Source organism: Fomitiporia mediterranea (assembly GCF_000271605.1).
Source record: "Fomitiporia mediterranea MF3/22 unplaced genomic scaffold FOMMEscaffold_7, whole genome shotgun sequence".
NCBI classification, from domain to species: domain Eukaryota; kingdom Fungi; phylum Basidiomycota; class Agaricomycetes; order Hymenochaetales; family Hymenochaetaceae; genus Fomitiporia; species Fomitiporia mediterranea.
This window is the reverse complement of record NW_006760392.1, coordinates 1,593,652-1,617,634: the sequence shown is the minus strand read 5'-3', so window position 1 is coordinate 1,617,634 and position 23,983 is coordinate 1,593,652. Positions and strand designations below refer to the sequence as shown.

At 48.6% G+C, this 23,983-nt stretch overlaps 8 protein-coding genes across 8 annotated transcripts; 1 reads left to right on the top strand and 7 right to left on the bottom strand.

Annotated features, from left to right (window-relative positions):
* Positions 1-150: 150 nt before the first annotated feature.
* FOMMEDRAFT_109229 (symbiosis-related protein) lies at positions 151-1,037 on the bottom strand. Its single transcript, XM_007267439.1, has 5 exons — positions 940-1,037; positions 829-884; positions 707-775; positions 503-639; positions 151-454 (listed from the first exon to the last, which is right to left on the bottom strand). Exons 1-5 carry the CDS (start codon positions 971-973, stop codon positions 388-390), a joined length of 363 nt encoding a protein of 120 aa, XP_007267501.1. The 5' UTR covers positions 974-1,037; the 3' UTR covers positions 151-387.
* Positions 1,038-1,179: 142 nt separating this feature from the next.
* Positions 1,180-4,229, top strand: FOMMEDRAFT_87056 (glycoside hydrolase family 63 protein; the record flags this gene model as incomplete). The annotated part of the gene is made up of 12 exons (XM_007267438.1): positions 1,180-1,378; positions 1,444-1,641; positions 1,705-1,790; positions 1,846-1,918; positions 1,968-2,084; positions 2,136-2,348; positions 2,414-2,720; positions 2,781-2,831; positions 2,886-3,586; positions 3,633-3,880; positions 3,938-4,092; positions 4,148-4,229. The coding sequence occupies 12 exons, from the start codon at positions 1,180-1,182 to the stop codon at positions 4,227-4,229; spliced, it is 2,430 nt and encodes an 809-aa protein (XP_007267500.1).
* A 497-nt stretch (positions 4,230-4,726) lies between these two features.
* On the bottom strand, positions 4,727-5,911 carry FOMMEDRAFT_157278 (uncharacterized protein; the record flags this gene model as incomplete). Its single annotated transcript, XM_007267437.1, has 1 exon — positions 4,727-5,911. The coding sequence occupies one exon, from the start codon at positions 5,909-5,911 to the stop codon at positions 4,727-4,729; it is 1,185 nt and encodes a 394-aa protein (XP_007267499.1).
* A 952-nt stretch (positions 5,912-6,863) lies between these two features.
* Positions 6,864-9,546, bottom strand: FOMMEDRAFT_20873 (WD40 repeat-like protein). Its single transcript, XM_007267436.1, has 3 exons — positions 9,191-9,546; positions 7,273-9,051; positions 6,864-7,197 (listed from the first exon to the last, which is right to left on the bottom strand). Exons 1-3 carry the CDS (start codon positions 9,539-9,541, stop codon positions 7,057-7,059), a joined length of 2,271 nt encoding a protein of 756 aa, XP_007267498.1. The 5' UTR covers positions 9,542-9,546; the 3' UTR covers positions 6,864-7,056.
* Positions 9,547-9,675: 129 nt separating this feature from the next.
* Positions 9,676-11,794, bottom strand: FOMMEDRAFT_141255 (Pkinase-domain-containing protein). Its single transcript, XM_007267435.1, has 7 exons — positions 11,595-11,794; positions 11,341-11,540; positions 11,149-11,232; positions 10,724-11,072; positions 10,465-10,658; positions 10,215-10,401; positions 9,676-10,125 (listed from the first exon to the last, which is right to left on the bottom strand). The coding sequence occupies exons 1-7, from the start codon at positions 11,632-11,634 to the stop codon at positions 9,992-9,994; spliced, it is 1,188 nt and encodes a 395-aa protein (XP_007267497.1). The 5' UTR covers positions 11,635-11,794; the 3' UTR covers positions 9,676-9,991.
* Positions 11,795-12,158: 364 nt separating this feature from the next.
* Positions 12,159-16,478, bottom strand: FOMMEDRAFT_168630 (uncharacterized protein). Its single transcript, XM_007267434.1, has 15 exons — positions 16,311-16,478; positions 16,006-16,248; positions 15,881-15,950; positions 15,356-15,813; positions 14,988-15,300; positions 14,801-14,917; positions 14,642-14,746; positions 14,413-14,585; positions 14,224-14,358; positions 13,783-14,159; positions 13,613-13,721; positions 12,978-13,559; positions 12,792-12,882; positions 12,545-12,706; positions 12,159-12,437 (listed from the first exon to the last, which is right to left on the bottom strand). The coding sequence occupies exons 1-12, from the start codon at positions 16,434-16,436 to the stop codon at positions 13,536-13,538; spliced, it is 2,250 nt and encodes a 749-aa protein (XP_007267496.1). The 5' UTR covers positions 16,437-16,478; the 3' UTR covers positions 12,159-12,437; positions 12,545-12,706; positions 12,792-12,882; positions 12,978-13,535.
* A 663-nt stretch (positions 16,479-17,141) lies between these two features.
* Positions 17,142-17,953, bottom strand: FOMMEDRAFT_87899 (COQ7-domain-containing protein; the record flags this gene model as incomplete). Its single annotated transcript, XM_007267433.1, has 3 exons — positions 17,142-17,349; positions 17,414-17,613; positions 17,666-17,953. 3 exons carry the CDS (start codon positions 17,951-17,953, stop codon positions 17,142-17,144), a joined length of 696 nt encoding a protein of 231 aa, XP_007267495.1.
* A 337-nt stretch (positions 17,954-18,290) lies between these two features.
* Positions 18,291-23,913, bottom strand: FOMMEDRAFT_87486 (uncharacterized protein; the record flags this gene model as incomplete). The annotated part of the gene is made up of 13 exons (XM_007267432.1): positions 18,291-18,917; positions 18,971-19,260; positions 19,313-19,445; positions 19,492-19,581; positions 19,638-19,874; positions 19,931-20,061; positions 20,116-20,175; positions 20,241-21,075; positions 21,134-22,249; positions 22,306-22,629; positions 22,682-22,748; positions 22,802-22,885; positions 22,943-23,913. 13 exons carry the CDS (start codon positions 23,911-23,913, stop codon positions 18,291-18,293), a joined length of 4,965 nt encoding a protein of 1,654 aa, XP_007267494.1.
* Positions 23,914-23,983: the final 70 nt, after the last annotated feature.

Here is a 23,983-nt window from a genome sequence, read left to right as displayed (position 1 = left end):
GAGCATCGCATCATCAATTAGCATAATTGGACCTCCTATCAAAAAGAGACCGTTTCTGCCATTGCCTGTTTCTTCCGTTGCCCGCTTGTCATTACGTCGAGACACACCGAAAAAGCAGAAGGAATAATTCAAGAATAAAACGGGGCATGGAGACGAACGTGCATCGACGTGACGAACAATCATTATATTCTCAAGGGAAAAATGAGACAGAGAGCAAGCATAAAATACACGTAAAACATTCTGTGAAAACCATTCGTGGGTGTGACGCTATACAATGATGGTGTAACGGAAGTGAAAGAAGATTGTAACGCGAGATTGAGGCTACAGTACTTGAGTAGCCTGACTGTTGCTGACGCGTCTGGCTCGTCCACGCGATGACTGATCTTCCTATAGCGCTTCCGAACCAAACGTGTTCTCCCCAGAATAGCTCACGTAAAGGAACCCATCCTCATCCCTGCAGTGGATCAGTATCGGTTATGCATGAGGGAGAAATCGGACGCACTTATGCTCCTCATAAATTGCGCTCATTAATGCGGCTGTTGGAGGCAGTACTTCGTCGACGAATATGAAGATGGCCTTTTCCGGAGCAAGCTTGATTCGCTTCCGGATAACGTACACGAATTGTCCAACAGTTAAATCCTTAGTTGCGGAAATAAGGAAATCAGCTACACAGATCCACACTGATGTAATGATCAAAACGACTCACCGACGGTACGAGATACTTCTTCTTATCAATCGTCGGGATATCCGTCTTGTCTGCTTTCTCGCAGATTACCTGTCAAGTCATTGTTGAAAAGGTGTGGATGAGGTGAGCTGCCGACTACTAACGGGTATCCTGTCCGGATACTTCTGACGAATGCGCTCTGCCTCAGCCTTGCGCTTCTCTAGATAGAATGATCGTCAGGGCTAATTTGATATGCAAGGCCGGGCTGTCCTCACCAAAGGGGTGCTCATCCTTGAACTTGGAACGCATCGTGGGGTTGAAGGTGGATGTAAGTGGTTGATGTGGACGAGATGGATGTCAGGAGAGAAGGTGTGGACGAGGGCTGCGCGGCGAAGTGGCGAGGCTATTGAGTCACGATCACGTACCACGTGCATCAAATCACGTCACACGCGTCTCTGGACGTGTCGCTCTCGTGGCACTACTACTACTAGTACTGCTACGGCTCAGTCTACCTTATGCGTTCCCTTCTCTCTTTCTTGCTGCTGCCTCTAATCCTCGGCTCAGTATCTGATGCTGCACCTTCAAACGATTCTCAGGACCTGCTCTGGGGAACGTACAGGCCGAATCTCTATTTTGGTCTACGGCCGCGCCTCCCCCAGTCTCTCTTGACAGGATTAATATGGTATGGAACGCAGGATTTCAGGTCATTCCAAAGTACGGTGTCTTGGGGCATATACAATAGTAGCTTTACCTTTCTTACCAATTATGTGGTAATATAGATGCTCGCCACGCCTGTGAGCAGGGCGATGGTCTGGCGGGATACACTTGGACGGAACATGACCCGCGCGAGGGAGGCGTACAAGTCTTAAATGATCCAATGAACAATGTAAAAGTGACTACTGAACTCCTAAAAGTAAACGGAGGCGAACATGGCGGCAGCTGGGCTGCCAGAGTCAAAGGCGAACCTCTGGATCCTGGTATGCAACCGAGTTCCATCTATCAACACTATTTGCTCTGGTAAATTAAGCTGCTGTAAACAGAGATACCATCCCGGACCTCATTCATATTCTATTTCGGCGTGGATGGACTGGGAGGAATCGACATGGATACGGATGAGGACGAGAATGTGAGCTTGTTTGTGATTGTGAATTAGCAACACATTCTGTAACTTGGATTGGCAGGGATTAGAAGGCACGGTAAAGTTCTCTGGTAGCACACCAGATCTCGGAGATTTCTCTATTAGAGTGGAGGACGGTGTGTTTGGCATTGTATTGAGGCTATTGTTTCTGACCTGGTGGACTAGGTCCAAATAACAACTTCGTCACAAATGCGCCCCATGCCCACGCCTTCGCCGAGCGCATTGGGAAAACACACTTTTTGGGATTAAGAATGCCCCCAGGCGAAATTTGGAGAGCCAGAGGTTAGTCGTCAATTTAGATTCTATCGATTATGATTTAGGACGATTTTCCAGAGCATGTTATGAACAGTGTTCTGAAAAACGCGCAGGCCGCAATTGAACCATATCAAGATCCTGCGAAAGGTGCCCCAGACCCATCTTTTGTACTCCAACTTCCAGACGAAGTTTACTCGGCAAGCAATCTCTACGCTGTTCAAAAGTCGTTCGATGGGGAATTTCAATTTGATGTTTTCTTCGAAAGTGCGAGCACCAAACAAAAGTTGGACTGTACGTACCAATCGCTGCCAGTCATCCCGTCTGGGTGATCTTTTCTCATAGTTTTTCGTACTCAGCATCGCTCCTCGACAACGGAATCCCCGCATTCAAAGAAAAGTTCGCTAGACGGTTCAACGAGAAATTCCCGATGCCTGCTGGCTCATCGGAGTCATTAATAGCTTTCTCAAAAGCTATAACTTCGAACCTGTTGGGTGGTGTTGGTTATTTCTACGGCGACTCAATCGTCGACCCAAGCATAAAACAGGAATGGGATGAGGACGAAATGGAAGACGTAGATGAGAAGTCAGGTCCACAGATGACGGAACCGAAGGCACTGTTAACAGCGACTCCAAGCCGAAGCTTCTTCCCAAGGGGATTCTATTGGTGAGGATAAGAAAGTTTTGATTGGATGCAGGTGAAGGCTAACTCGTATGTTACTTCAAGGGACGAAGGTTTCCACCTCCTTCACATCGGGGCCTGGGATAACGACTTCAGGTGCAATTTTAATCACTGGCGTATACATTACCGTACTAACTCTGTGTATTACAGTCTAGAAATCCTGAAAGACTGGATCAATCTCATCGATGAAGATGGTTGGGTCGCTCGAGAACAAATACTCGGGGAAGAAGCTCGCAGCAAAGTCCCAATGGAATTTATCACCCAAGTCCCGTCTTACGCCAACCCGCCGACCCTCACAATGGCAGTAACGGCGTTCATTGATAGACTAAAGGCATTCAATTCGGGTCCCTCCACCGCTGAGTTAGGCATGGATTTCGGCGTGGACTCGCAGATTGTCATGGAGGACGAAACGTCATCACCTCAAACCGGAGATAATTATCTTAGAAATCCTGAACTGGCGCAGGAATTCCTACGTTCAATTTATCCTAAGCTAAAACGCCATTACGACTGGTTCCGCCGAACTCAACGTGGTCAAATTAAACAATACGGACGGAAAGCTCGTTCTCGTACAGAGGCATACCGATGGCGAGGCCGCAGTGAGCAGCATGTGTTAACGAGCGGCATGGATGATTATCCTCGTGGACCGCCACATGCTGGGGAATTACATCTTGACTTAATGTCTTGGATGGCGTTCTTCACGAGGACAATGCGTGATATTGCGGGTTATATCGGTGAAACTGACGATGAGAATTCCTTCATTGCTATCGAGAAAGCGATCCTCGATAATTTGGAAGACCTTCATTGGAGTGAGGAGGATCAGATGTACTGTGACGTTGGGGTTAACTCGGATGGTAAGAACAAAGTCTCATGGATGAAACCGTGCTGACATATATGTAGATGAGTCGTATTTCGTCTGCCACAAGGGCTATCTTTCTCTTTTCCCGGTGCTACTTGGCCTCCTCGAACCATCATCACCACACCTCGGTCCGACTCTTGAGATTCTCCGTTCACCCGATCACTTATGGTCACCTTACGGTATACGCAGCTTGTCTGCCTCACATCCCGAGTTCGGTCAGGGCGAGAACTATTGGAAGGGCCCTATCTGGATTCAGATGAACTATATGGCATTGAGTTCTTTGTACAAGGTAAGGGCTCATACAGTCGTTGGAGCCCCTTCTAACATATCTTGGTATCTACAATAGGTGTATGCCAAAGAGCCTGGACCACACCAGTCAAGAGCGAGGGAGATCTACACGGAGCTGCGCAAGAACATCATTGATAATGTCTTCAAGGAATATGAACGTACTGGATATGTATGGGAACAGTATGACGCATTGACGGGAGAGGGTCGGAGAAGGTTTGTATTATGGATTTGTTTGAAGTCAATGTCAGATTCTGATCGTCTTTACTAGTCATCCTTTCACTGGCTGGACGTCCTTGGTCGCAATGAGTAAGCATCTCTTTCGCAAATTTGTCTCGTTCCTGATCGACTAACCACCTGCCTATCATAGTCCTGGCTGAGAAATACTAGCTGGAGATATGTAGTAGACGTCTTTGCGTCATTAGTGTTACACGCAGGTACGAGTCGTGTGGCAATAAAATTATGTAGCTGTAGATACGCATATACCACATAATGCGACCTATCCTACAGCACGTGTATGGACTGACGAGTGACGAGTACCAAAAAGATTACGGAAGACAAGGGGGTCATGCCGAAGGCATAGACGCGAAAGTCAGGACAAACGAAGAGTCATAACTATCAGCACAACCAGAGCGAGATCGAGAACTGAGAACGTGCAGAAACGAGAGGGAAAAGGTAACGAGCAATGAGGCGAGGCGTGTCTTGAGGAGGAAAGAAAAATGATCACCATAAGCGGATGCGGGTGCAAAGACGAACAGGAAGTCCCAAGGTATCAAGATGCGTACGGGTATTAAAAACTATGAAAGGAAAAAAGGTTGGAAAACGAGAAAAAAAAGCACTGGTGAACATATCATGCAAAGTCGTCTGAATTGAATTGTAAGGATTCGAAATGGAGAGGGTCGAGTGAGAATTGACTGCCAGGAACTATAGTGTTCGATGAGGGGAAAGTCAATGATGCAGCGATGTTATTGATTCCGTGCATTTCTATCGATGACAGAAAGGAAAGCATTTCTCCGTTGGTGGATTTTCCCGTCGGGGAGCCAAGCGCGCAAGTCGCTGCATCTGGCGTCAGAGGGATGGAGGAACTCGAGAGGGACGAATTGGATTGATTCATGCTAGGCGAGGTAGTCGGACTGGCGGATACGGCTGGAATCGCTGGTTGTTGCGAAATGGACGTTCGACGACGAGGGAGCTCGAAAATCGAGAAACGGCGTTTTAACACCGCATCGTTTTCTTGAGACGTTGTTAGCTCCTCACATGAGCGATATGCACTGGTCGATTTCCTCGCTTTTGATGCGCCTTCCGACAATGTCGTGTTAGACTTTTTGGATGAGAGTTTAAAACGCGAGAAGAATCCCGTTTTGTTGGAGGTTGAGCATGCTGAGTTTATGCTGACAGCATCTGCATCCCGGTTACTCGATAATTGGTTGCCTGAGGTATGATTAGACTCATACATAGAAAGCATAGAATCCTCCTCCCGGGACTTTTTGCGCCGTAAGGTGTTGAAAGAAAAGATCGATCTCCTTCGGTTAACTTTCTCCTCCACTTGAGTTGCTGGGAACGCAGTAGTGGTTGGCGTTGACGACGGTTCGCTAGCCAGTTCTTCGTTCTCAACAGGCGGAGATGGTGTAGAAGAAGAGAATGATGCAGGTGAGAGCTCCAGCGATTTCAATTTCTCTTTCAAGTTCTCCGCCTCCTGAACCAAGCTCCGCATAGCGAATACGTTTTCCCTAATCTCTTCGCCTTCCCTTGGCACATTCCCTCCCTGTTCCACATCCCCGCCAAATATTTCTTCCTCTGCATGTGCGGCATAGTCGAAATCTCCGTTCTCAAAGTCCTCGGGAACGAACGCGCCTGGTTGGGCGTCTTTGTCGGCGTCAAAACAACACCAAGGTGGTGAGTCGAATTCCTCTTCTGGAGGGGTTACGAAAACGTTTGGTAAAGTCAATCCGGACTCATTTGAGCCACTTCTATGTTGCGAGTCGAGGGAGTGCTCGAACGAGCTGTCTTGATGTAGTTCCACAGTGCCAGTCATCTCGACTATGGATTTTGTCTGAGAGATAAAAGTAAAAGTTATTTTTGAAGGTCGGATGAAGTGATAAATGAAAGTCTGTGAGAAAGGAGCGTAGACGTCGCCCTCTTGGTACGACAAGTTGGAAAGGGAAAAGGTGCTCGGGAGAGTGACGAGCTGTGAACGTTCGACGGCGACGGGCAGTGAGTGAACCCTGTAGCCAAGAAAGAGAATTCGCTTCCGAAAAATAGACTTAACCTTTTCTAATTGATTATGTAAATGACAACAAACAGATCCATCTACATTTATTCTTGTGGTCACCTGTTGCTGTTCGACGTGATTCTCACAGACTTTACTCTAGGCACAGTTTATGTTTAGTAAGATACACTCAGAGTGCCTTGATTCAGACGGCTCAAGTGGTGAAAATTGCTAATACGGCGAATTATTGCGTAAATTAAGAGTAGATAACAACAATAGTATGAAATGCCAAAATCCTCAGAGAAAAGCTAGAGGTATGATTGAGTAGTGGACTAAGATGTCAAGGGAACAAGCATGGGTTTGAATCCCACTGCCTCCAATTCGCAAGAATAGTCTTCTTTTCCCCCTAGTTCCGAGAGAAGAGCGTTTGACTGTGGGGAACTAAATTACTTGTAATGGGTTGTATCTATCTATATGTATCTTGCACATACAGGTACCCTTCCTTTCTTGACAACGTCACATACCCAGACTAAGTGTGCATTTCTTTTATCACCCGCTTTTATACAGAACTCCTATTGTCCTTTACGACTCCTAAATCTTGTATTCTTGGTTGCCTTTGCAGTGTTAATCGTTGCATAAGTTACATATCTTCGTACTCTTCACATGAATCAACGAATCCGAGAACGGAACTAGTTTCTGTGTACTTCATTTTACTTCTATTAAAACAGGGGGAAAAAGGAACCCCTTTCAAACAACTGAACAAGGTACTTGGTATGTGTAATTACTAGGAGTACAGCAGCATACGTACATGTGTAGTGGCGTTACTCGTAACTGAAAGAATAGTAATAATATAAGCATATGAAAACAGGGGGTAAGGAGGTATCAGAACTCGCACGTTTCGCTGGTATGTATGTAGAAGAAAGGAGGAAACAGGAACCGGAGGCACGAGTACAAGTCAAGAAAGGATGTCATTACACTGCGAAGTTCCAAATCCGGATGTCTCCGTCGTCGCTCCCAGAAACAATCTTGTCGTCGCCGAGGCCAAGACAGGTTACAGCACCTCGATGACCCACGAGCGTGGCTAGACATCTATTCTCCTCGCGAACCCAGACCTGAAACAAAGTCAAAGAACATCAGCATCCATATTATCCGACCAAACAATTTAAACTAAGTAAGCAGAAACTTACCTTAATGGTCCGATCGTGACTGGCACTGACCAGACGAAGCTTATCGCACGCAACCGCCCACACACCCTCTATGTGTCCGAAGAGTGTCGTGATAGGCTTACCCGTCTCGACGTCCCACACACGAATTGTGTTGTCCAGGCTCCCCGAAATTAGCACGGGCTTTGGCTTTCGACCGATTGAACCCGAACCAGCGCTCGTTGAGCGCTGTCTTGGAGACCGATCGTGTATGTAAGACCGAGCTGGCGGGACAGACTGTGGTGAAGTTCGGTACGCGCATGGGTCAAAGCCCGTCGGAGGATCGAAAACAGGCGCATCAAACCCAGGATGGTCAGGAGGAGGCGGAGAAGGTATCGAAACAGATGCAGGAGCAAATCCGGGAAGGCCTGAAGGGAGTGTTGAACGGGGATCTCGAGGGGAACCGTCTCTTGGTTGCATTTCGTCTTCTTCGCAAGGAGGACTCTCGTATACGAGCTTGATACTCTGCACTTGCCCAACGTGCCCTGAAAACGTCCGCACACTAGCACGCGACGTAAGGTCCCACAAAATTATTGATCCGTCATCCGAACCAGAGAAGAGCATTTTTCCAGGATCGATGTCTGGAAGGGAAGATCCCTCCGCCTGCGAGGTGCAGGGCTCAAACATTGGCGTCGCACACATACCAGACTCCATATTAGCAGCATTGGAGTCCCATATTTGTACTGAATTCACCCAGTCGCGATGCCCACGAAGAGTGAAACATTCACCAGTGCGGAAGTTCCAAATCTTCACTGTCGTGTCAACGGACCCACTTGCGAGGATATTCGAGTCAAAGTTCAAGCACACGACACCCTCGGTATGACCCTCAAGCACGCGAATGCATTTTCCACTCCGCCAATTCCAGACACGTATTGTGTTGTCCATACTGCCCGTAATAAGTTTCGCTTCATCGAATTGCAGGGCACGAACTGCCCGAGAATGACCACGTAGACATCTAATCTGAGTTCCTGTCTCAAGGTTCCAAACCCGAACAGTGCGATCGTATGAGCCAGTGATGAGAACAGGGAAAGACGGATGGTGCAATGTTTCGCTAAATTGCAGGCACATAACACCGTCAGTGTGTCCTGTCAATGTCCGAACCGTACAGCGGCCGCGTCTCCAGTTTCGTTCGATCGTGAGGCGTTCACTATAGACATGTTTCCAAGGACGTGTAGTCATTTGCGACGTTGAACAATGATCCGGCTCGGTTGTAAATTGAGGCAAGTTGCTCGGCTCTGAAGAAGCTCTCGCAATTTCAGATGACTCGGAACGCATGCGCTTCAAGGGACGTCCTTCGTCACCTGAGTGGTAGTTTTCGAGGTCTCGCTTGAAGAAGGAAGAGGCAGACGTGCCGTCAGCCGGTGGAGTTTGAGTTACTCTAATCTTGCGTCGACGCTCAAGCATAGGAAGGCCCCATCCGCACTTTTGGCACTTCTGACCAATATGTTGCTCACAGATACCTCGCCATAGCACGTCATCGTCGGCAAGCTTTGACCAAGACTTGCTGACCTGAGCGGCGCGACATAAGGAAATAGCGTCAAGATACTGCAAAACCTTGAGAGATATTTCCCGCGGTAAGACGGAGAAGGGATCGAGACGGATGAGTGTGTGTAGGTGTTCGGAAAGCATTGAGAGTTGAGAAAAACAGCACATCGTGAGGATGCCTCTTAGGATCACTAGACGGCGGGAGTGCGGTGATGAACTAAAACTTGTCCAGATAGCGTTGACCGTCTCCCTGTCTTCCACGGGCAGTGCGTCAAGTGACTAGATAAGGGAGAAAAAAAACGCAAAAGGAGTCAGTTAAATATGCATATACAGAGTTGGTGGCTCTCAGGCCTCATTAACAGGAGGGCAGTGCAATGGATAATTGGCCAATACATAGGGCCTGAACGGGCGTGCTCACTTTTTGTATCTTAAGATTTGTCCCCTCGTCTGCCATTCGCTGGTGCCGCACGCATAATTTGCGGGCGGGCGGTTGAGGCGGCGCATTAGAGTGGTCGGGGCCGATCGCCTGTTCGGAGGGCTGTGCAGGGCCCGCTTCTGATAATCGCTGGACTTCTGAATGACTTTCTACTTCTTCTGGAGTGACTATCTCAAAGGAAGACGACACAGCATCATCATTTGCTGCAACAGGCAGGGGAGAGGGCGATCGCGAGTTGGACGGTGCAGTTGAACGGTGAAGATGTCGGGGAGTCGGAAGGGTGTCGCACGAGTAGTTTGTCTTGTCCGATGTCGCTGTGGAAGCGTTGTCCATCGTCGTGTACGATGAAAGGCGGTTGCAGAACAAGAAGGAGCGGGGAAAGGGAGGATCGTCGGCGTCGTCGGGGGTGGCAGCAGAAGTTGAGCGCAAGTCTTATATAGCGTAGCACGTGCTATGTAGAAAGATCGCGTGATTATGGCATCAACCCAAGTATTGCAACACTACAAGTACTGTACCAGTAACTAGCAAATAGCCTCAGGCGTGAACAAGCGCTCAGCCTTGCATCACATACATCACAGCATAGCAGGTGCTACAGAGTCGCGAGTGCATCGCATCATCAAAAGAACAAACAACGAACAAAATAGACATCAATCGCATCGTATGTAAGTAATACCAGCCGGGCCTCCCTCCCTCCCTTCCGATCCAGCACCAGATCTCGCTCGTCCTGCGGGCTATCGATACACAGCAGTCATATATCTTAATATCCTCACAGGTACGTGCGCATCAGTCGAGCGTGATTCGCAGCTGCTCCAGCGGTATCGGGACAAAGTTGTCCATAAAGATGCCCCGTGACCTCAACTCCGGTTCACAAAAAGGCGGTACTAGCTGTCGCATAAGATCAGGTCGAATGGAGAGTTCTACAAACACGGCCATTAGTACAATGTATCTCAGGAATCATATGTGCATATAAGCGCCCGATATTAGGTTGGGCTATGCAGTGACTCACCCTCCTTTGTAAAATCAAATAGTCTAGGGAAGTCCTTGCCATTTGGCATCCTCATACCTTCAACCCTCAACTCGTCAAAGAACGGGTGGCACATAGCCTCAATGGCGCTCAAGCGCGCTTCAGGCGTATACTCAAGGAGTTTTGCAACCAAGTCAATCGCCTCTGGGGCTGTGCGCGGGCGGAATACCTATTTATGGAACAATGATCAATTGAATAATCGCCACTCCGATCTACAAAATTTCAGAAGTACCTTGTGGAACGGATGTGGCTTGATTTGTGGGAACTTATGCTCCATGTAATTTGGGTTCATCGTCCTGATCTGGTCCCGCGATGGAGTGCCCAACACCTTGATAATCTCAACCAACTGATCAATCCCACTCTCACCAGGGAACAGTGGCTGCCCAAGCATCAGCTCTGCCATGACGCAACCAGTCGACCAGATATCTGTGGTAGAACAGATTAGATCTTTAGCATTATAGCATCAGGCGATGAGTTGAAATGAAACGTACCAATATTTGTGGTATAATTTGTCGCTCCAAAAATCAACTCCGGAGCTCGATAATATCGCGAGCAGATGTAGCTGACATTCGGTTCGCCCGCTACAAGAATCTTTGCCGAACCGAAATCGCAAAGCTTGAGTACCCCTGTCGAGGGGTTGAGCAGCAAGTTCTGCGGCTTTATATCACGATGGCAAATGCCAACGGAGTGAATGTATGCGAGCGATCGGAGAAGTTGGTACATGTATAATTTGATCTGAATGGTCGGCATCGACTGCTTCAGCTTGACATAGTGCCGAGAAGCACGGTACACGGTCTCCGGTACGTATTCAAGAACAAGGTTAAGGTATACTTCGTCCTTCTATTGTCACACACAAACGTTCGGGTGTTAGTCTGACACGAACGCGAGCCGAGCTCAATAACGACAAACGACATGCCTTGTCTCCGTTTGAGTAGAAGAACGCTTTGAGATCAACGACATTCGGGTGCGACACCAGCCTCATGATCTGTAGCTCACGATTCTATACATGCGCATGCAATGCGTGAAGGGAACAACAATGTCAGAAGGGGTATGTATGCCCAAAAAGGGTAGGAGGGTGAAATGAAGAAGAGAGCGGAGGACAACGAACTTTGAATCGCTTGTCCTGGAGGACCTTCTTGATGGCAATGTCGTCGCCCTCCTTTGTCCCGCCAACGAGCTTGGCCTGGAAGACGATGCCAAAGGAACCATTTCCGATGACCTTGCAGTTTGTGTAGCATACTTCTTTTTGGTCACCAGACTTGCCGTCGGAGGCGATGACCTTGACGATCTTGTGCGGGTCGTCGATTGCTGAAGAGGAGTGAGACTGGGAATAGAAGCGAAGGGGGGCAGAGAGGAACTGACCGGAGATCTTTACACCGTTTATTGGACCGTGGTTTGCCATATGTGGTGTTGGAGCGAGCTAGTGTTTGAAATGAGGGGTGGATGGCGACGGGTCGCGGGGAGTGCAGCGGTGATTGAAAGAGGAGCAGGATAAATATGGAGAGAAAGGGGGGCTGGCTGGCGAGTCGTTAGGCGGGGCTGAGCGGGAGGACGGGATGGAGGAGGTGATGGAGGCGAGGACCAAGGGCGACTCGTCCCAGCGACGGGCCATCTGACCCCAGATTCGCTCACGTAAGCACTCGCGGACTTGACCAACCCTAGCTGTATGCTCATTATTCTTTATTTATTCGCGGGTCTACAGTTGTTGACGGCCGATACGTCGCTCAGAGAATTCGACAAACCGACATTTCCGTTCTTATCCCCCTTGGCCCATTGAGTACTTCTGATAATATTTTTGCCTTTAGATGTGGACATGTCGAGAAGAAATGAATTTTAATGACGCGTGCGGTGACTGCACAGCCTTCGATGCGCACCTGTCACCCGCAACATACTTAAACCTCGCCCCGTCTCCTTCCTTTCTCCTTCACCTGCTCTCTCCACCAAGCACCACTCTCGTTGCTCAAAGCCACTAAATTAAACTGTACTTAAAAATGATCCACCCGCTCTTTCTAGCACTCTCGTTCGTTTCCCTCGTCAGCGCACAGTCCAACAGCACCGCGCTCGACATCGAGGCCATCCAAGCCCACTTCAAAAATGCCCATCTCGTTCCGGACCTCCTCAGCACGTTCAACCCCTCCGCCGAAATGGCTGTTTCCTTTCCCGGAGTAGGCCAAATCAAGCCCGGACAGGCGCTTTCTAAGGATCGTTAGTAACTTACCTTTCTTCCGTCTGTTTCTTTTCGCGTTGGAGAGCGTTTGGGTTCTTGGTTCTGACGGTGGCACATTTTATTTTTTTAATATATGTACATGTAGAGGTTGCACCTCAGCCGAACATATCAATCGCCACCTCGAATTCTAGCGTTTCGTTGAGCAACACGTTCACACTTACCATGGTCGACGCGGATATTGTCGGCGCAGACGAAAGTAAGGGTCAGACGCGTCACTGGCTCGTCAATAACGCGTCTCTCTCAAACGGTTAGTCGGCCCCACTTTTATTCGGTAGCCAAGAGTCAGCAATAAACCTGAAAACGCGTATTTCGTTACTTTATATTGCTTATAGCGTCGGGCAATAATCGCACCGTAAACTCTTCGGGCATTGCCATCACGGACTACGCCGGTCCAGCCCCTCCTCAGGGAAGCGGCGCCCACCGGTACGCTTAACTCCTCAAAGTTACATTAGACCAAACTTTGCTTACAACAACTCACAACTTAATTATGAACTCTATCTAATTAAACAAACGTCCAGCTACGTGATCCTGCTTTACACCCAACCCGCAAACTTCACGCCCCCAGCGGACCTTTCCACTCCCAACGCTGGCGTCTCCGTCTTCTCCCTCTCCAGTTACGTGAACTCCACTGGTCTTCAAGGTCCCATTGCCGGCATGTACTTCACTGTGGAAGAGGGTACGGCAACTGTCAGCGCCGCGTCTACAAGTGCCGTCGTGACTTCGACACTTCCTGTCCCTTCATCTACGGGTGCCACGGCGACCGGCTCGGGCAGTAATGCCAATCAATCTCACTCGGCCGCTATGAAGATGGGAGACGTGAAGAATAGCATCGTAGCATTATTTGCTGCTGGTCTTGCTGCATTCGCATTTGCTTGATACTGAAGGTTTACACTCCTCTCCCCTTTCCTTCTTGAGCTGGACTTTAAAATATCTTGATGGCGAATCGATGCATCGTATTACTGCTTCCATAATAATAAAGAAAACATTTCTTAATAGCAAAGTTGATGTACGTAAAAGCAAGATCGAAAAGCAGCATACAAATAATAGCAAGAGTGAAAAGCGAAAAGCGAGTATTGTCACTGCCCATATCGCTCTCTGGCCTAGCGAGAAATGAGTACAGCATTCCAAAAGCTCATTTGAATTGAATACGTACGACATCCTTAGCAATTTGAACATATCCAGAATAACCTTCCTGATACTTCCCGACTTCTCGTCCTTTGCTCGATCCAAGGCCGGCTCCAGAAGCATAAATAGCAGTTTGACTTATCGGCCGTCAGCCCAAGTACACAAAATCATCCTGAAAAGTATGAAATAAATACTCACATTGGATCCACCCTGCCTTCACCCTCAGTCCCAAGCCCGCTCCCCTCCGTCCAACCCATCATCTTCAACAACTTGTTCCCAATATTACTCGCATCCTCTCCCGGAGTCTTCGCAGGCGGTGGTGGCGACGGCACAGGAGCCGGACCCTCAGCTGAGCGCTTGTTATTCGACGTCTTGCCCGCTTGACCGGATTCTGGTGGAGGTACGTCTGGCTGGTTGAATAGGATCCTGCGCTCGAGCGCTCGGTTGCGGTACTGCGATTTCGGTGCTGATGATTGATCGTTTGGTGTGTCTGAGGATTGATCTTTCTTCTTTGCGTTCGCTGTACGGGCTTTTTCGCGTGCGATGTCACGTAAGTTTGCGTCTTTGAGGTTTTTCTATTATACAAAGAAGTCGTTGCTCGTGAACACGAGTAAGCGATAATGTGAAATGTAGACTTACCTTGTGAAGTTCGGACTCTTTGTTATGTCTCTTCAATTGATCCAGTGACTTGAATGCGCGAGAGCAAAGAAGACACGTCATCGCCTTAGTGTCAGAGAACTCGAACTCCGTCTCGACTTCCGGCGTCTTTGGCTTCTGTAGTAGTCGTCAAATATTGTCCATTTTTTGTTGAAAAGACGAAATAATCACTTCTTTAGTTGGAGTAACCGACGCCGGCGGTCCTGAAGGTACAGTGGGGGCAGCTGTAGATGATGAAGAATTTACTGTGCCACTCAATTCTTCTTGGACCTGATTCCATTTCGTAATATTGTTGACAACCTTCCTGCTTGCTATCATCGGCGGAACTCTCTGAGCTTTCTTTGCTAGAAACCAAAACATATAAGCTTGCAAAGTTCCTCTCAAAGTACATTATACTTGCCCAGTTCATCCTCAGCACTGGTAGACTTGTTGTCTGGCTCGTTGTTAGCCGCTTCATCTTCATCGTGACTGGCGAGAAGAACAGCTGCTTGAGATGAAACGCCTCCTGTTACAACTTATTAAACCACAAGTCAGTAGTACATTTATCAATAAACCATACCTGATGTGTTTGCGGTTTTCACGGACGTTCCGACTTTGTTGAAACTCAGAGTAACCGGTTTGTTTGAGACAGGAAGAGTCGATGCCTCGGTTGGCTGCGAGGGACCGTCGGCAGAAGCTAGATGGTGGAGAGCGGAACGCAAGCAATGCATCAGAATTAGTCTAATTAAACCGAGAAAGAAGTATACCTTTAGTGCGTTTCTTTTCTTTGTCTTTCTTCTCTTTGCCCGCCGCAGTCTGCTGCTGAGATTGGGGCTCCTCAACTTTGAAGTCCATGGATGCGAGCGAAGCAGACTCATCCCAGTACTTGGCCCATGATCCCTCAACTCCCCCGAGGTTCAGAGATGAGGCAATGCAGTTCTCGTCTCGGTGCATAATATGCTCTATACATTGAAACGAGTACGGGTGAGCAAAAGAAGCTGCAACGGGACGATCTGAAATGCGAAAGCCGTTTGGATGTAATTGCGGTGACATAGTCGCCGCCAGGACAGCCGATGCAGCCTAGTAATCAACGTCATGTCAGCAGTAATGAAGCTCGAATTTGCTGAAACTATACCTGAATGTCAACGAACTCGACAAATGCATAGCCCCAGCTTGCCATAGTCGCTTTGTCCTTGATCAAAATAACCCGTTTCATCCCTTTGGCACCCTCAACATCAGGTCCTGACGAGAACTTCATGGCTTGCGCCACCGCCGCGGGCCCAGACAATGGGTCCAGTCCTCGAAACAGTAAAACAGCAGATTGCGAGTTGCCAATGTCACGAGTGCCGTCGTTTGAAAACTGTGGTCCACGTCTGCCATGTCCAGCCGCACTTGCGCTCTGAGAATAATCGATCTTGACGCGTTTGCCCCCATGAGGGGCACCGCTCTCTTCGGCCAATCTGTACGCTGCGGCGGCAGAAGCTCCATGGGCGACTGGCGGAGGAACCGAGATGAACGGGAAATTCGGGTCGACGAAAGATCGGGCCTCCTCAGTAGACCTGAATTGGGCGAATCCAAAACCCTTGGATTGACCTTTAAAATCCAATGAGGAGCTATCGTCAGGACACAGAAACAGACAATGTTGTGAATGGGCAAGTGCCTGTATTCCGATCGCGTATAATTGTGACGGTCTCAGTGACGAATCCTCGTTCCTTCAAGAAGTTTTGCAGCTGAAACCCCGTATTAATCGCCAAGTACACAATGCGAAGCTTTGTTTGTACGTACGTCCACTTCTGTAAAGTCTGCATCCAAACCAAGGAAAATGACATGGGGACTTGGTTCGCTCGCCACATGTCTCTTTCGTGGAGGTCCGCGATCGCGGTAAGCACGGTCGTCTCGATTGTCATGCGAGTACTCAGAAGAACCAAAGTTGTTGTAGTTATCGGGGTAGCCATAATCGTAATCGTAGTTGTTGTCATTCCCGTAATGCTCACCGTCATGGTGAGATGACCATGATTCCTGGTAGCCCTGAAAAGTATGTGCATGGTAAGCGGTCTGATAAAAGCCTTGGTCGCCTAGTGCATGCGAACTCCGTTGTTGTACTTCCTCCTCTTCCCTTCGGTATAATAGTCATCCTCGTCTCTGCCTCTCGAGTAGCCTCGATAGCCTGCATTATCCCAAGACTTTCCATGGTCCCATTCACGATTATACGACATCGTTTCAGGTGCGGTGTAGAAAAATTACTGAATGAATGGTCCAATGGATGATGTGAGGAAGGTGGGTGCGAGAAACAGCGAAGCTCAGCCGGCAACGGAAGGAAGTGTGCGTTATGTAATTATTCGCACAGTCACGAGAGATCTGAATGCACCAGAAGTACTTGACGGAGTTTACAGTGAGCACATTTCAACAGAAACGATGGCGCCGAAATGTGAGTATTTGCCTTTCCGAAGTAATGAGTCCACTGAGCGACCCAACCGTTAGCTTCTGTGACCGTATGAATCGCCATCAAATTACACTTGTTATGATTATTCACTCCTCTATTTCTATAGATCGACCCCGCGTTCGAGCGGTACAACCGAATGGTCAGTGTCATTAGCTATATTTACCCGTAATTGCGAAAATAAAGCGTGGCACACAGCGTGAAGATGTCTACAAGCACTTCAAATGGACTAGGAGCACCACGCGAACAGCAATCCTCAGTTTGGTCTTGATACCGGGCATTTGCGTGTTCACCTTTGCGCAACAAGATGTAAGCAAACAATCCCATGAACTTCCTCAGAACTACACAAAAATATTAACAAATGATTACAGACTAAATACACTTGGATGGGAAAGCAGAAGGGAGAATCTTTAGCGGACAAATAAGTGTAGCTATATATCTGTCTCGGTCCATAGAAGAACAGTGGCAACATTAATATCCGTCATATTCGCTTGCACACTTCAATAGCAACTTTACATCCCCCACCAACTATTGCACTCAACAATGCATGGGCAGGTGCTCGTTGTGAATGATGTTCAACGGCCGTATCAAGATGCTCTAGTTCGTCATCTCGGAACTCTCGAATGACGTCTTTGAGAAGAGGGATGCTCGGATGGTCTGCAGGCAGATTCTCCATTTGCTTGAGTTGACTGCATAACAAACACGTGTGAATGAATTCAGTGAATCGTAATAATAGAGAAATCCAATACGTACTCATCATAATGTTCACCAATTACCGTCTCGACCGCTTCAGTACATGCCATAGCAGCCTCCTTGCCCATCAAGGCTGTCACCGCACCCAGCGTAAAACCAGCTGCTTTTGCGACGTCAAACAAAAACGTCGGTCGCACACGATGCTGCAACTGCAATTTGTCCATAACTGCAATGTGCTTCTTCTCTTGATCCCACATTTCCTAGAACATAGTTAATGATCGAGTTCGACGTAGAAATGAATAAACCGCAAACCTGAATCACCGGACCGACTACCTTGTCCTTCCCCAATACCGCCATTTGACCTTTGTAGATATAATTAGCGCCAAGCTCTCCAGCTTGGTCGACACGTATAGCTCTTTCTAGGATCGTATGTTGGGAAGCGGTAAGCTTGGGAGTGGAAGTAACTGAATCATTGGACGCGTTGGCGGCGTTCGTGTAGGCATCGGACGCTAACAGTCCTTTGACAGTGTAGGCTCTGCAACTATAAACCCATCTTCTGATAGCCAGTGGTCGAAGATATCTTGTGCCTGTTCTGTTCATGGGGGTCGAAGTAATGTTCTATCTTTCTAAGCCGAGTGCAGAAGAGAGCAAGCGGAATTAAAGGCACATGATCGACGGAACAGTGAGACACGATATTTTTCAATTTTTCGTCAGTCAGTCCGCATTTGATGGATGTCCAATTAGTCCAACGTATAATACAAGTGTTCTACGCATCGAGTAATTGCATACGAGGGCAAATAATCAATAAAATGCAACGTCAATCATAAAAAAGAAGTGTAAAGAAGAATAGTCATTAATAATGAAATCCACTGTCCGAAATAATACCAGATTATTCAGTGCCTTCCTTAGAATGGGTATGAGCGTCGATGGTATGTATTCAACGCTGCTTGATAGTTGCGTCTGCGTCTTCAGCGCGAATGTAACCAAAGTCACCTGCGTCTGAGGGAGTTCTGGGTCTGGGTGATGCATGGGATTGATCGCCAGAGATATACCCTTCTTCTATACTTCGATCATCAGAGAATGTCGGTGACGTGACCATCTCCTCAGCAGCTCCGAACTCAGTCACTATCCGCCGTCGCGGCCTACTTCTTCGATGTGCACGGTCCGGCTTCGGTGTTGAAGTTGTGGGAGTAAACGCTTCAAAGCCATCCGACTTCAAAGCGGCCAACATGTCTCGCGCAAGGTCCACTGTCTTGTCACCAGCTTCAGGCAGAGCCGGTTCAAAAGCAGAGTCGGATGCATCATCTTTGCTACTCGAATTCGTCCGGCGCGACATAGCAGGCTTCCCGTTCACATGTCGGTTTTTACGGGACTTACGGCCAACACTATCGCCATTGCGAAGCTTCTCCAGAAGGTTATCCAATACGGAATTGTCACCCGCATCAGAGTCACCATTGGTACTAGCCTTCGCAGAACGGTTAGCTTTGGCCTCTTCAGCGGCTTTCCGCCGTCGGTCAGCCGCGTCGCGTTCCTCCTGAGCAGACTTGTTGTCATTCTGGCATTTCTATAAACGAACTTATCAGCCACAGTCTAAGGTGAAATACTGAGCCGCCTTACCTTATAGCTTGTCACGAAAGTTTTGAAGATACCATAGAACTCAGTGGAAGTCATTCCTCGATCTTCCTCACCGTAGTAGCTAACAGCCTTGTTAAACGTAGTGTCTGCAGACTCAATATCGTCCTGCAAATCTTCTAGCTTTGAGTTTGCCTTGCCAACGAAAGTCCACATCTGTGAAACAAAGGGGCTATTCAAATCCGCGTCGGAGAATTGCTCATCGAGTTCGCTCTTAATCTTCTTGAGACCATCCCGTAGTTCTGCAAAGCCTTTCCTCACTTCTAGTAGATTAACTGTGGAAAAAAATGTCAGTTAGGTTAAGGACAAGTCGCCAGTGCCTTCAACACAAACCTCGATATGCGTCCGCTGGCTTCTCAAGCTCGTCGAGGAATGCGGCCATTTCTGGGAAATGTTGTGATACAGTCCTCTCCAGGAAATGCAACAGCGTCGTGTTGTTGAGCGATTTCGTGTCCACAAGCTATGACAAAAGTCAACAGACTATCTCGTGATAAAGTACTTTCAACACTTGCCTTGTTTATACTGCTGACGCGGAAACCGAATGCGCCTCCTTTGACACCAGTGCCATTCATATAATTACCAATAAGTAAAATCAACTAGCAGGTATGGTTCAGTATTGGGAATATACCGCAAAAAATGATATAGCACATACGCTCAGGAGTTCTTTGAAGTGTTTCGCGTCCAGCAGTCCTGAGCCCGCATCAATCAATTTCCTTGCGCCCTGATCGAGGAGTGATCGACTCTCATCGAACGTTATCCTGTATAGCATAGCCTCTATTCGCGGACCAAGGCGGTCGATCTGGATTAGTTTGACCATGAGCCGGTCCGCAGGATGCAGTCCACTCAATTCTACTGCATCTGCGTTCCTGTATATGTTCAGTTTCCCGACCTTTCTCGTAAAAATCAGCACAGGTGCACGATTTCAGGACAGAGGAAAGAACTGACCTGCTCTGGAGTTGGAAGGAGATTCTTCAGTTCACGCAGGAATGTCTCAGTGCAGAGGTCCTTGTCGAACTGTTCAATTTTGAGGGCAATTTCCTCGGGTTGCAGGTTCTTAACTCGTTGTATAAGAATCTCTGCAAATGGCTATCAGTCATTATCCTCACAACCCTGAGGCGGCAAGTACTCACCGACACGTTTCTTCGTCTGGGGATCGAGGACACTTCGAAGCTCTGCCTTCTTTTGTTTGGCTACAATGGACCAAGGCGGAACATCAGTGAAATAGAATTAGAGCAGAGAGGACATATATACGAACCCATAAGGTTAATCACGAGCTGCTTCGCCTTGAAGTCTTCCTCCATCTCTTCCCAAATACGTTGTTCTCGTAGCTTCTGGATCCACTCCTTCTCTTTGCCGGGCTCCTCATCATTCCACAGCGTCTTACCAACTTGTGTTTGCGGAAGTTTATCCCACTGCAACTGCTTCATCTTCGTGTTCGGTGCAATTGCTATGTCTTTCCTTGCCATGACCAGATTATTCAGGTTCATACCGAGGTACATAGAGGGGCGGGCGGAGCCTGGCAGAGATGAAGGAGCAGAGGGAGGCGGCGGCGGCGGTGGAGCAGCAGAAGAAGCAGAGGAAGTCGGGGGAGAAGCGACGAACCCTTTGGGAGGCGGAGGCGGGGCAGGAGGGGGGGCAGGGAAGGATTGAATGGGTGGGAGAGGCGGTGGAGGTGGCGGCGGCGGAAAATTGGAGGCAGACTCTTGGTCAGGAGGTGCAGCAGAGCCCTTCTCGGAATCCGATGGAGCAGGCGGCTTATCCAAGCCAGCCATTTTATTGGCAAGCACTTGCGCAAGGGATAATTGGCCGGGTGTATGAGAAATCTCAGCGGCTGAACGACGAGAGCCAACAGAAGTAGCTTGAGTATCCTCTGAATATGCAGTAAAGCCGCTTCTGCTGGATTGGCGATACTCACTGTCAGTATCCTTGCCATCTGAGGACACGCGTGAATCCCTGTCAGGATGTAATAGGCGGTTTTCATGCGATTGCATGCTGGTATCCCCATCCAAAGGAAGACGCGAGGTATTGCCTTTCCACGGAGAACCTCTTGCATTGCGAGGGCTCGAAATTGTCCCTTCCCGTTGAGGATACTAAAAAATGTGCAGTGTCAAGTAGGCAACATGGGGACATGGAATAAATATGGCTTACCATTTGCACACCCGCTGCTAGTCGCTGTTCAATATGTTCTTGCACACTAGCTTCATCCGCGTCGGCGAACTGTGAATCGCGTATTCCATTGGCTTCGGGATGTGCAGATTGCTTTTTACCCCTACCAAGAACCTTCGAACCTCGCTTGGGGGACGATGAGGGTCCAACACCGTCCGCAATGTCGCCTTCTTCCTCAACGCCGTGTCCACCAGTTCTAGTCTTTCTCCGACTAGAGTCACGTCGGCCCTCGAGCATGCTTATGGTCTTATTCCGCTGGAGCTGCTTCTCGAGAGTCGCCATCAACTCCTTTCGGTCCATCGTCTGGCTCTGATCGACGATTTCTTCTACGCCTCGGCCAAGTTCTTTGAGCATACGGAACAGCTCTAGTATCTGCGCTTCAAGTTGAGCAATCTGCTCCTCGTATCCTCGTTTTTGTTCTTCAAGTCGTCCCTGCAGAAGCTCGATTGTTCCTCTCGATCCCTTTAGCTTTTCCTCGAGTTGAGATACCTTGTCCTTTAATCGGCCTACAAGTCCGTCAGAACCTTGAGAGACTTCCTCTTCAAGAGCCTCCTTCTCGATCTTGAGCTGAAGCGCTTTACCACGTGCTTCGTTGGCCTGCTCTTCCAAATGCTGATAGCGCTCAGCCTCATTCAGCTGGGCAATGATCCGCGCTACTGAAGTCCCTAGCTTAGACTCTGCGCCATTCAGTTGCCTGTCAAGGACAACATCTGTAATGACAGAATCCACAACTTGGAAGTAATGTGTAAGAGCCTGGCCATCCTCGTGAATGAGCAGGAGATGTTGCATCGCCGAGAGAAAGTAATCGAAGGCTTTCGAGCCTTGCGTCTTGGCAATGAGGGCATTGTAGACATCCTGTGGGTTACCATAATCCCGCAGGATGTCTTCGTCCATTTGTTCCCGTAGTGCCCGTTCATCGGCTTCAATTAAGGTCTCAATGAGACCCAATTGAGTGTCAATCTGTGGAAGACCGAATTCGCGGCAAAGATCCATGATACGCCTGAGCCCGGCGGCCTCCATTTGCGACCGATGGTGCATGCGTAAGTCAAGGTCTTCAATATGATCAAGAATGGCATGGATAACGAAAAGGTTTGCTTGCTGTAATTATTGTCAGACTATTCGAAACAACGAATAAATAGAATATCAATGCTCACAGCATATTCATTCAAGGAACTATCCAGCCCGCCGTTCCTCCGAATTTCCTCACTAGCTCCGACAAGGCTACCCATCTTGCCCCGACCAAGAAGGGCACTTTCCATCGAGTGGAACCAGTAGGCATACGGACCACTTTCGCTGTTTGCTGCGCTGAGCGCTTCCAACGCTTGAATCACCAACTCGTGATGTGCGCCATCTTTCCAGTAGCACATAAAAGTGAGGATCTCGAGGGCAACTTTTCGTGATGAAATTTGAGAGGTATTCAAGGTGGAGGCGATGTGATTGACTATCAATGGATGCTCTAGTGTTTCGTTGGCGCCAATCTATCGTCATGTTAGTCTATCCATGCTCGCATCACAAAGAGTGACGACGAACCTCTAAATTCAGGATGCGACGAAGACATTTTAACACCTCGTATTCGAGTTGAAAGTCAGTATCTCGTCTAGATATTGCATCAGTCGATTTCGAAGACAGAAGGACGTGTTAGATACACACCTATTCACCCCCTTACGACTGATATTGTGTAGCGTATTTGCAAGGACTGAAGTACCCTGAATAGCCAAAAATTGCCGAAACCAGCTATAGCGTGACCAAAGTCAAATTATAGTCAACCCGCGACGATAACAAGAAACGTACCTCACGGTACCCGTTCGCAGCGAGACAAGTAAGCTTGCGGCCTGCTTTGGCGTTATGGTTTGATCAAGGAACTTTTTGAGATACCACTCTGGCGAGTCTTTGACGAAAGCATTCTGAGCACCCGTTTCCGCCTGTTTCCTCGTTAGCTCCTCCATTTTCTTCTCTTCTTTCCATCGGATATGCTCGTCATTGTACACCATCTGCCATTTCTGATCCACAGAAAGACTCGGTAACTCTCCTAAGTCACGTTTAAGGCGGACTTGTTCGAATAGAGCTTCCACGCCTTCGTCGGTCGGACGGTCGAACTCGAACCCATCTTGCGTGCTGCCCTTGCTGTGGTGAAACATTTGTGAAGCGTGAGAGTAATGTGATTGCATAGAATCCGATGGCGTTAGCGAAGCCGCATACTTTGATACGCGATTACCTTCGGAGCGAGAGCTAGCGACGGACATGGGTCTGGGCACGGGCACTCCATTCGCCATGCTGAACGTTGAAGAGGGTGAGGTAGTTGAAAGTCCACCAAAATCGGACAAACTAGGACTCATCCTATCTGATGACGCTCCCGATCTCCGAATACGACTTGAGTCCGTGACGGTCGTGAACGAAGTTGAGGAACCAGACGAGGTCGATGGTACGCTCGACAATGTGGCGGAGGAGCTTGTTGCAGAGATCAATGGTGACCTCGTCGTTGATCGTGAGTGTTGCGAGTACAAGCGTTCCCTTTCGACCCTCTGCCGCTGCGCTGTACGCACGTTAAGTTCCGTGCCATCGTTGGTTAGCGTCGGGTTGGTTATGGGTGCGGAGATGGCGGAACCGTTCGTCGCGCTCGTTCGAAGGCCATGTGAGACCGTCCCGACAGGTATGGGAGACCTAGCCGCTGGACCAAGCTTGTCATAGGGAACAGAGCGTTCTGTAAGGTCGGCAGATGTCTGGCGAGGGCGTGGTTTCTTACGTCCAAAGAGAGTGTCCATGGTACATAGGCAGAAGCTACAGAAACGGACCTGCCGTGACTCGAGAGAACGAACTTGAGCGAAAGCAGAC